At 43.9% G+C, this 11,308-nt stretch overlaps 1 protein-coding gene across 1 annotated transcript; it reads left to right on the forward strand.

The window, feature by feature from the left end:
- The first annotated feature begins 234 nt into the window (after positions 1-234).
- LOC104367473 lies at positions 235-10,886 on the forward strand. Its single transcript, XM_042797567.1, has 11 exons — positions 235-483; positions 2,590-2,724; positions 3,980-4,104; positions 4,397-4,465; positions 4,964-5,077; positions 5,898-6,013; positions 6,304-6,359; positions 7,838-7,890; positions 8,517-8,644; positions 9,092-9,248; positions 10,359-10,886. The coding sequence occupies exons 1-11, from the start codon at positions 286-288 to the stop codon at positions 10,429-10,431; spliced, it is 1,224 nt and encodes a 407-aa protein (XP_042653501.1). The 5' UTR covers positions 235-285; the 3' UTR covers positions 10,432-10,886.
- The last annotated feature ends 422 nt before the right edge of the window (positions 10,887-11,308 follow it).

An 11,308-nucleotide genomic window follows, 5' to 3' on the forward strand; every position in this document is an offset into this window, starting at 1 on the left:
ACGGCGGGGAGCGGCCCCCAGGCGGGGTTTGGCGGTGGCGGGAGCCAGCGCACCGCTCCGCGCCTCCCTGCGCACCGCTCCGCGCCTCCCTGCGCACCGCTCCGCGCCTCCCTCCGCTCCGCGCCCCGCTCCGTTCCGCGCCTCCCTCCGCGCCCCGCTCCGCTCCGCGCCCCGCTCCGCTCCGCTCCCCGCTCCGCTCCGCCAGCGCGCCCCGCTCCGCGCCCCGCTCCGCTCCCCGCTCCGCTCCGCCAGCGCGCCCCGCTCCGCGCCCCGCTCCGCGCCGCCATGCCGGGGCTGCTGGCGCTGCTGGCGCTGCTGGCGCTGCTCGGGGCGCGGTGGGCGGCCGCCCCCGGCGCCTGGGCCCCGCTGAAGCGCTGGGCCCTGGGCTGCCTCTTGCTCTTCCACGGCGGCTGGAAGCAGCGGGCGGCCGGCGGAAATCCCGCGGAGCCACGGCGGCCGCGCCCGCTCCGCCCCGACCCCCACGTGAGTGTCCCGCCGCCCCCCCTGGCACCCCCAATCCTGGTACCACACCCCCCCCCCCCCCCCCCTTTCCCCCGGGACACCCGTCCGCCACAGCCCTTTCCCTGGCATCCCCCATCTCCCTGTTCCCCTGGGACACCGTCCCCAACATCTCCACGCCCTGGACCCCCCACCCCCGGGGACCCACCTTCCCCCCCCCTGGACCCACACCACCTCCATCTGCGGAACCCACATCCCTCAGGGACCTGCACCCCTCTGCATGCCCTGCGCCCCAGCACCCCGCATCCCCCTGGGATCAGGTACCCCCATCCCCTGAAGCCTCGGGACCCCCATCCCTTCCCTACCTCCTTCAACACATCCCAGGGAGGCCAGGTTGGGGATGTCACCTTGGCTGTCCCCTGCACGGAGAAGTGTTAACCTCTAATCAGACCAGCCAATGTCAATGGGAAAAAGCAGATACCCTATGGGACGGACACAGAAGCCTTTTATTTTAGCACATTTAGTGAATTGAATCAAAGTTTCCAGGTGTACTTGTCCGCTTAATAAATAACAAACCCTCTACCTACAACCTGCACGTTGCCTGTGTTCATCTACCATCCTGTCAAAATGCTCCCTGTGCCTGACAGGGAGATTTGGTTGGGCTTTGCTGTGTTATTTGGTGAGAAGGGGGAAGTGGAAAGGCTGATGAGACAGGATTTCCCTCCATTTTCCTTGCTTCATCAAGATTTGGTGTGCCGATGCCAGCTGAGATTTTGGAACCTAATTATTTTCTGTGAAAAATCAACTTGCTAACATTTCCTTGAGCCTTCTGGGAATCTTTTAAGACATACTATTTAACAAATGCATTGAGTCTTCTGCTTAGCCTTTAAAAGAAAGCAGCTGTTTTCTTCAGTTTTCCCTTTCTACTAATTAAGCTGTTGCTTCGAGCATTTTGAAGTGTTTTGCTGATCTCGACTGGATTTGATAGGGCAGGAGTGACACCATCTTCCAAATCAAACTGACATCCAGTGTGGTTTGAGATATAGCCAAGGGGTCTGTGCTTTCCTCTCTGCTCCTCCAAGCAGCAACACTGGTGCAACACTTAGAGGAGAGGTCTAAAAATGGATCTAGAATATACTTCCAGAAATTATGTCTCTGAATTTTTGCCTTGGCATACTGTAGGCTCACTCTGTGTGTATTTCCAGGCTTTGCCCTCAAAATCCCCCTTTATCAATCTGTATAAGGGCAATACTCATCTAATTTTAGTTTTGTTTTTTTTTTTCATTTTACGATGGGTAGTTTTTCAGAAGCAGAACTTCATCCATGCCCCAAAATGCATTCATAAATCTTAATTTCCATGTCCCAGCTTGTAAAACTTCACTTTGAGGAAGTTCTGCACAAATACCTGAAAGTGTACATCTGAATTTGAACTTGTGGACTTCTGCGCCTAATAGTTTTTGAGATTTGTGGTGTTAACTGGCCCTACACTAGCCCAGCTGCTAATCGTGATAGTAAAGTATTGTGTTTCTTATGATTTACTTTCTGTTTCTTTTTCCTTTTTAGTTTTATATTTCCCTGAAGTATAAGTTGTCCTACATACAATTCAGAGTTGGGGAAACAACATGATTTTGGCTCAATTTCATCTTCACAGACACTCTTTTTGAGGAATTTTGTTTTCTTTTACTGCAAAATAATCATCTTAATTCAGGATAATATTTTACCTTGTCCATGGCTATCATGCAATAATTATGTTCCTTCTCTAAAACTGCTTCCCATCTGCTCCCTGTCTGCTTTCTCTGTCTGCCCTGATGAGGAAATGGGCAAACAAGAAAGGAGAAATGCTTTTGTGCCAAGAAATGATGTGATTATTGTACAGCAGATTGACTAAATGTTGTGGATCTCTATCATTTTCTGAGCACATGGGCTTTCCTGTTTTATGAATAAGACTTCACTGCTGCTAGCCAAACTCTCTGGCTGTCTGCTGGCGTGCCTGCTATTAAATATAAAAAGTGAAAGTAAAACTTGATTCCTGAGAAGAAACCTGTGGATCTCAGGAACCAAAGATTACTCACCTTCTCCTCCTCCTTTCCTGCCTCCAGCTGGAGCTGAAATCCATCTCCCTTTCCGTAGGCACTTGACTCAGTTTACTTCACCGGCTTTGCAGAGACCAACAAGACCTTTGTGATCGCTCGTCTTGCAAAACGTCCAAATGGGATCTGTGAGATGTGGCTCTTCCTGAGGGTGGATGGAATAGGAGAGTTTGAAGTAAGTGGTGGATGTGGGATGACGTGCCAGAGCAGTGCTTAGCTCCTATTTTGAACCCATGGTAGGATCCCAAGCAAAAATTAATGTTCTCTGCATCTTCACTGTGTTAGCATCCTAACAGTAAGGCATCAGTGCTGTGTCTAGAGGCAGTGGTAGAACTGGCCAGATTACTTGTTATGTCTAATTTTTTGAGTAGGTATCTGACACTCATTCCCTTTTTCCCATAATGTGCACAAAGCATAGCATATTTTCTAAAAAATATCTTGGTAGGTCTCTCAGGAAGAGTTTGAGCATTCAGTCTTTCTGATAATGTGCACCACATGGTTAATAAGTTACTTGTATGGTTATGGTTGATTTTTTTTCCCTTTTTTAATGAGTCAATGCCATAAAAAACATTGTGGAATTGCCTCTTTAAAAAAGAAAGGAAAGCTTTCAGGGAGTTATATGTACATCTGCTTCCTTCTTGCTAAAAAGAAAACAGTATTAATCGTATATTTTGCCTGTGGATATTCTTTTTTGTTAATAGCTGACTACACAGTAAAGAAGGAGGGAAGATCTGGCATAATTCCCATTGCACTCAACTGTCTTTATGTTCACAAATTTGTTTTGCTAAGTAACCATGACCAGAAAAATCAGGAGACATCCTATTTGCAGAAAAATAAAAAAAAGAGAAGATTGATGTGCACATTTTTGTTTTCTAGTAATATTTAGTATAATGATATTACTTTGTGGCTTTATCACTTAGAACTGCCAGTCAAAGTTCAGGGCCTTCTTAGATCTTTCCCTACATCATCAGGCATAAGCTCTCTTTTAGAAAGGTGGCAGCTTTAGGAAAAAACAGATTTTTCAAAGAGCAGCTGAAGAGTTTTGCAAGCTTGCATGTACTAGAAATTTAAATCAATTTAGAGTTTCCTCAAATTTAGTCTAAAAATAAATTTACCCCCAGAGCCCTGCATCAGCTTGGCTGTAAGCTTGACAGAGTCACCAGTGTAAGGAGCTGAGCTCTTGCCGTGACCTCCCTTCACACAAGTAATTCAGTTGTATTACCTGAAACAATAATGTGTTATCTTATATCTCATATGTTTTAGATGCAATTTTCCCTCTCTAATAATCTGATTACCAGAAATCAGGTAGAACTGAAAAACCAGTTCAAATATATGTTTCTCCCGCAGAGGACCATCAGGGCAGGAATTCACCCATGTTGCAATCCTCACAACTGAATTAAGCAAACATTTTCACGGAATGTCTTTTTTAGCACCCACAACATCCAAACATGATGGTGAATGATGAATCTGAAGAGATTTGGAGTGGAGGAGGGCTCACTGTTGAATACTTAGAGCCCCAAACGTGCTGGAAAATAAGCTTTGATGGATTACTCAGGTATTGCAGCACTCAATAGTTTCATTTATCTGCACTTTAGACGAAAGCTTTTTGAGCACTATCTGGAAATATGTTTAACCGACTTGAACTGAGAGCTATTTAGTAACAATAGCATGCATTGATTTTTATGGAACGAAAATACAGCTAGAAATACATAGCATTACTATTCTGCCTTAGCACACAATAGCGTCATTCTTCTGCAGCGTCTCCTGTTGCGCCCATTTTCAAACATGTAATAAACATTTTGCTGTTTGTTTAGGAGTGATACAAAATACAGTGCTTTGCCTTACAGAAAAGGACCCTACCGACAGCAGTGGAGCGAAGAGGAAGGCCAACTTGTACCAGTTAAATTCTCTTTCCAGTAAGGGTGTTTCACATTTGCTTTGGGATGTATAGTGAGTTCATGGTTAGAGATTTGGTTACTGTTTTCAAAGGGTCATGTGCACAAAGTAACACCTGAAGCCCTTGCCCTCGCTTCCTCTTTCTGTTTATGGACTCTGCTTGTCTGATAAAAAATTATTTGCTGTCAAATTAGCCCAGCATTTCTGGGGTTAACGCTGCATTTGTACCTCTGACCAGACTGCTCTGACCAGACTACTATGCTTTTGCTTGCGGCTCTGTCCTGCCAGATTCCTTTCCTTGGTAATCCGTTGACTCTTGCAGGCCATTGTTGCTCATCTCAGTTTCCTTTTGTTTGCTTCCTTGAAAAGTAGTAACATATTTAAAATGACAAAAATCAGAATTTTCCAATAGTGATAAAAAACAAAGGCTGCCATTGTCAGAGTAGCAAGTGCACAACTTGGCCTAGTATGACCTGAAAGCTAATAATGTCTTTTATTTTTTCCCTCTTTTTTCCTAGTTGGGAGAACTTCACAGAAGTCTTTAACTTTAGTGTTGACAGTCACCCCAGCACATTTGCACGTGCTTTTGCCCAGGAGCCATGGACCATTGAGTTCTTCCAAAGGGTCAAAAAGTGAGAGGCGAGATTCATTTCTTCTTGGGTTAATAATAATTTTTCTATAGATCTCTTCGGGGTGTGTCATGTGTTGTTATAGGTGATTTTAGAAGGTGGGTTTAATTTGAAGTGAGCTAATAAAGGACATGGCTCCTGTCGGGTATCTCCCTGTTTCATTACCACACCAAACCTGTCAGCCTCTGAGGAGGATTCTGCACACAAACAGGGTCTTCCTGATGTGTGGGTGGAGGGACCTGCCCACAGTTTTGGTCTGCAAAACCTTAAGCATTAGCAATATTTCTTATTTTGTCTTTTTTCATTCTTAGCAACGTGATTTAGGCTGCTTCCAAAGTCAGTGATGCAGGAATATCTAAGTAAGGGATCACATGTAATCATGTGAAAGGAGGGCTAGAGTCGGTGTTTGAATTACTATGCAGCCTTCGGAGAGCTGAAAATAGAGGAAGAAAATATGAGTACCAACAGTGTATTGTCTCAATACAAGCAGAAAATATGTATACCAATAATGTGTTGTCTTTGGTGATACCTGCTGACTTCTAAGCAGCAACTGTTTGGTAGTACAGTGTTTTTTCAAAGGGCATTTCTGTAGTCTGTCAGGGAGGGAATTTGTTGCTGTTTCATTCTCAGGTGTTTCACAGACATTATGCAGCAATAACTGGGAAATGTAAAAGTGGTTGCTAATGTGTAAAATCTGGCATAGCCATGATCCAGGCTCTGAAATCTCTCCTTCATTGGAATATAAGTATCAGATTCGCATTGGGGCCACCTTGATTTTGCCTTGTTGCTTTTGCGTGTCAATTCACTCTTTTCTTTTTCCCAGACAAAGAGAACAACATTTCCGACATGAGCAGTGGGGCCAATCTGTTGGAGAAATTGAAATAAAAAATCATGAGAAAATTGAACTTGCCCTCAAAGGCGTTCGGAGCCACTCTTATGGTAACAGCACCAGAAACAACTCACTCCCTTGGCTACCTCCACTGTAACTGGTACTGGCAGGATGGTGGGACTAAAGATTATCTTTAAAAATAACCAATTTTGTGACTGGGTATGAAATTAAGTCATTTCAGAGGAAATACTATTACTGTTTTGGGGACATGCATATGCTTACCATGTTATCAGTTACTGGACACTTCTTTATCCAAAGTTAATGTTAAGTCAGGTACTATTGGTTCACATTTGCCAGAAATGGTGAACTTTAGGTTGGGTGATTTTCTTCCTTTTTGCAGGTATTCGGGACTGGTCTGAGATTTACCGTTATGTCATGATTTTGGCACACTTTGAGGTAAGTATTAACATGCCAATATGCTACTTAGCAAAGAAAATGGAGGTGTTCCTGAGCTCATAGGTCATATTTAAATAACCAGAAATAAGGCACTGGGAGCACCCACAGCGTGCAATCAGAAGTGCAAACTGGTACCATGATTAGCACTTACAAGTGTTGGGAGCAGCTCTCAAAAGCAGAGCCGTGTGTGTAAAAACTGAGATTTTGCTACACTGGTTGAACCAAAAGTTGTTTTGGTAACTTGAAACTGTTTGTTTTGGCTTTTTCAAGAAAAATTAGATAGGCAGCTTTACAGGACATATTCTCAGCTGCTGCAAATACCCAGCACTCAGTGGAGTTGATGCAGTGCTGATTCACGCTAATTGAGAGCCTGAGGTGTTTGAAGGCATCCTAAGCTTTTATGACAGCAGTCGGCAAATATTTCTGCCTGTGCTGAGCTCTAATTCTCTGCTTTGCCGTTGTGGCTGTGCTGGAGGAGAGTCAGCGGCCGTGGCTGCTGGGAGCACACAGCCGGGGGAAATGCGAATACCGGCCTTCCAAGCTGGCATGCAACCTGAACAGATGCTCCTGGAAAGGCATTTCCTTTGCCAACACAGGCAAGGAAATCTAAACTCTGTTACAGGCAGCATTACAGGAGTTAAGACTGAATTCAAAATAAAAGTTCTTTTCCCGGATATATGCTGGCCAGCACAAAAATACACATTGGAAAATCCCACATATGTGCAGATCCATTAGCTGCTGTGATTTAACATATGGCTGCATACCTTTTAATGAGGCTGTGCTTTTGTCTTGTGATGTGTATAATCAGGTAGTAACCTCTCCCTTTTCTTCATAGTTATTCAGGACTCAAAATAAGTGCATCTCTTCCTCTCTTAATTAAAAGCCATCTGACTGTTAAGAAGGAATGAAAGTGTATCACTGATTGAAGTTTGGAGTCCTCACAGCCAGAGTGTCTGTACATATATAACATCACAGCGTAGGCTTATATTTGCCTCAGAGCAGCCCAAGTGGAGCATGAAGGGATTCTGACTTATGGATGGAAGAGAAATGAATAAAAACATGAGATCCCAGTTCCTTCTTATTTAACATTTTTCCTATATGCAGCTCTTGGGCATAGAATAATGTAGGTTAGAAGAGATGTCTGATCAAAGCAGGACCAACTTTGACAGGTTTCCCATCATTTTTGAACATGGCCAACTGACACCTCTGCATGTACTGTTTCCCTCCTCCTCTTGTCTGCTCACTGTGGGCTTTCTGTTGTCCTTAATTTGTTCTTAATATGTTTGGTTTATATACTTGGACTCTCATTTGCAGCCAGATTCTCATGGAAGATGTATTGAGAAGATTTAAAAGTATAAAGTCATAGCACAGTGCGTAACCTGAGTTATATCCTGTGTCTTCTTGGCCAAGCCAGTGTATGACCCACAGAAATGAGTCTGCACAAATTACACTGCTTTTTCTTTATCACTCTCTTACAGGATGGGACTGCGATACATTTAACAGTTATTAATATGCCGGCTACCACAACTAAGTAAGTAACCAAGGGAGTTTATGCTGCTAAAAATGTACATCTTAAAGGGGGCAGAAGTTGCTCTGCAGGATGCCTATATGCACATTCTTGCTTAGAACCTGTGCAGCCCGATTTCCATCCACACCTTCTTGCTCCCCACTCCCTCAGCCCATTTGCAATTAGTCACAAAGACAGCCTTTACCTTCAATTACTTCCTTTTACTGTTTGGTTGATGCAGCTGCCTGTCTTACTGTCTAGATGATTTAGAGGTACAAATTGAGCCCTCCCAGCTTTTTAAGGAGGTGTGTCTGCCTGTAGTGGGGCACTACACAGGGAGCCCTGACTTGCTGACTGGCGCGCTCTGCATCCAGAAGCTTAAAGACCAGCGTTCATGGCTGTGAGACCAAGTGACCTGCCTGTCCCACCTGCCCACCACAACCCATCCTGCAAGCCTCATCTTTCCTGCATGTGTGGCTTCCCCCCCCTCACCATCTGCAATATCCCACATTATAACCTTTTTTAGTTATTCCCGCTGCTTTCCAGGGATGAAGGCCATGCTCAGTGTTGAGCTCCCCTGGAAGGCCAATGTGCTGATCCATCTGAGTTTTGGTTGAACTGTAAATCTGCTTCATTTCTTTCCCCTTCAGCCTCACTGTAGGTTATGTCTTTTTCCCTGATGGGAGGAAGGCTGGCATTGAGAGGTCCAATGCCTCACTGGCTGAGATGGCTGATGATGGTGTTATCAAGGATGAATATGGAGTCAGTTTTACTGCCGGTAAGCTAAATGTAGCCCAACTATATCTGCCTTCAGGTTTTTGGCATACAGTTAATTTAGTGGGGGAAACACTATTCAGTGAAATTCCTTGTGATACTTGGAGAAAATCTGAAAGGTAAATGCATCATCTTACACCCTGAGAAAGTGACTTCTGTGTTTAAGTCATCCGTGTCACTGGTGGAACAGTGTGTGTCCACTGCAGCTGTATTAGAGGGAGAGTTAGTTATTATTTATGGTGACTGTTGCTTGTGCTAATGCAGATAATGATGCTCTGGAAATATGGCTTGATCAAAGATTTTACTTCATTTATAAAGCAGACAGGAAAACTATTGCTCTTTAGAAGAGCATAAGAAGAAACCATATGTAAAAATAAGAGAACTTGGGATTTTTTGAGATAAAATACTACTGAAAGCTGGAGACATTCTTCCCTTGTTACTTTTATCAAAGGTGGCAAGTGCTTTGATGTTGCTGCGACGCTGGATAAGCAGGCTTGCCCCATGGTGTATAACGGCCTGACTGGAAGTGGCGTTTTCCACGAGTGCATTGCAGATTTCCAACTGAACGGGCTAACGCAAGGCTGGGGCTTGGTTGAATTTTATTACAGGTAAAATTATGACAGGCAAGAAGGGGGAAAGAATTCCCATCTTCCTATATTGACCTATGTGGCTACAGCTCCATAGGTATTTGAAGCATAAATGCACAGTTTTTATCTGATGTAAAGAAATGTTGTTCATTTGGTGCTTAATGTATTTGTTAAACCGACAGCTATTTATTATATAAATTTATATATTACTTGAAAAAGAATGATTATGCAAGCACTTTATAGATGCAGAGAAACCATGGGCACTTATTCAGTAGTTTGTTATATAGATTTATGTAGGATTTTATATGGGTCTCCATATAGGTTTATGAGTTGGTGGATGGTCCATTCTGGAGACTGTCTTACTTAGGCAATCTGTCACATTATAAAAATAATGAGTCCTCTACCCCAAACAGCAGGTGAACCATTTACAGGGTGAAATTTGCTCACACAAGTATTTGTCAGACTAGAGCACAGAACAGATAGATGTTCAGAAAATCAATACAGGAATGCCTCTTCTAGGGGAAAGGATTGTATCGACAGAGTATGTGCTTCTCAGTGAAGTGCTATTTCTCCTACCATATGGTTGTGACAGCCTTTTCCCTACTGAGTCTTCTCTCTCATGATAAAAAGGCAAGTTCAGTTGTTTACATTTAGTTTGCTTTTTAAAATAAACGCGAATTCTTGGCTGTCAGAGGAAATGCCACAGATGACTTTCAGGAAATTGAGAGCTCGGCTTCTTCTGAAAACCAGACACATTTGAAGCACATAAAATAGGCCACTAAACTGCCAAATGTCCGCTGGTTGAACTTGAAAACCGTGGCCTGTAGCTGCTGCCAGGTACCTGCTCCACTCCCTACACTGGCTGTCAAAACCTGCACGGTGGAGGAAATGACCCAACATGGAAAGTCTCAGCTAAAACCCAAACACGGCACCTTCTGCAAGTCCAGATAGTCCTGGATGTTTCTAAATCCACCCCAGGAAGACTCAGTTTGTCAATGCTGACAAAATTCCTGTAGGCTCCCATCTCGTACTTGCTTCCAAATCAAAACCATGTTAGAAATTGAAGGGTGGGTGCTTGGTTCTTCCCCCTCACCCCAGGACAACAACTCAGCATCATTGCTCTTCTTACAGGGATGAAGCTGCCCAGCTGGTCCCGAATTTGCAGCTCGGATCAAAAGCCAAAGGCCCCAGTCTTTCCTCCTGATGCCCTGCAACCGATGGCTCTCCCCTCTGATCATTGGCGAGCTTGTCTCAGCAATGTTAGTAAGCAGCAGCTTTCCGAAAAAAAAAAAAAAAAAGTTATTCCCTGCAAAATTCACAGTCTTGAGTGTGGAACTCGTTGTCACAGGATGCTGTGCAGGTCAAGGGTATAAAAGGATTTGGAGAGAAATGAGATATATTTTTAGTTGCGTGGCTCTTAGTGGTTTCTTACCATGGTGGTCTGGAGGCAATTTAATGGAAACCTCTGAACAGCTGATTGCAGGAGGAGTGCACTAGGAGGGATCGTGCTACGCTTTGTCTTTTGGTATTTTTCCTAAACTGCCAGCTGCTCCCCACCATGAAGACCAGGACACTGGGCTGTGTTGATCTCTGGCCCAGTTTAGCAGTTCCTCTGTTCTTTCAGATTTGTTTTTGAAATAAAAGCTCTATCTTTCTGAACTATGTGGTGGTTAGAGTCATTAAAACATGGGAGAAAGCTATTACAGGAAACGACACTGATCTGGTAGTCTTGTCTATGACTGTGTGAGAGCTGAACTGGAAGGAGTGTGAGAAAGCACATCTAAATGAGGTGTTCTCTAGGACTAGCATTAATGGCCAATGAAATAAGTGGTACAAACACATTTTTCCCTTTTCTGAAGGAAATCCGGGGTCTCATAGTCTGATTTAGAAGATGATCTGAATTTCTCATCATTCACTTGAACTTAGATGCCATAGTAATCACAACATCCATGTGAGTCACTGATAGCTGCTGGCCCAGGGTAGCCTACAGTGTATTCTCAACCTAGATGACTCTTGCCATTAAATACTGAGAATTAAACTTAGGATACATAAATAAAAAATAGTTCTGTGAAAGATCTGGA

This window comes from Tyto alba, unplaced genomic scaffold, assembly GCF_018691265.1.
Source record: "Tyto alba isolate M040663 unplaced genomic scaffold, T.alba_DEE_v4.0 Super-Scaffold_26, whole genome shotgun sequence".
NCBI classification, from domain to species: Eukaryota; Metazoa; Chordata; class Aves; order Strigiformes; family Tytonidae; genus Tyto; species Tyto alba.

Excerpts from the sequence above, each read along its gene's own strand:
- LOC104367473 (XM_042797567.1), top strand. The coding sequence starts at position 286 with ATGCCGGGGCTGCTGGCGCTGCTGGCGCTGCTGGCGCTGCTCGGGGCG. Across the intron at positions 2,725-3,979 it reads ATGGAATAGGAGAGTTTGAA|CACCCACAACATCCAAACAT; the intron begins GTAAGTGGTGGA and ends TGTCTTTTTTAG. Across the intron at positions 4,105-4,396 it reads AGCTTTGATGGATTACTCAG|AAAAGGACCCTACCGACAGC; the intron begins GTATTGCAGCAC and ends TTTGCCTTACAG.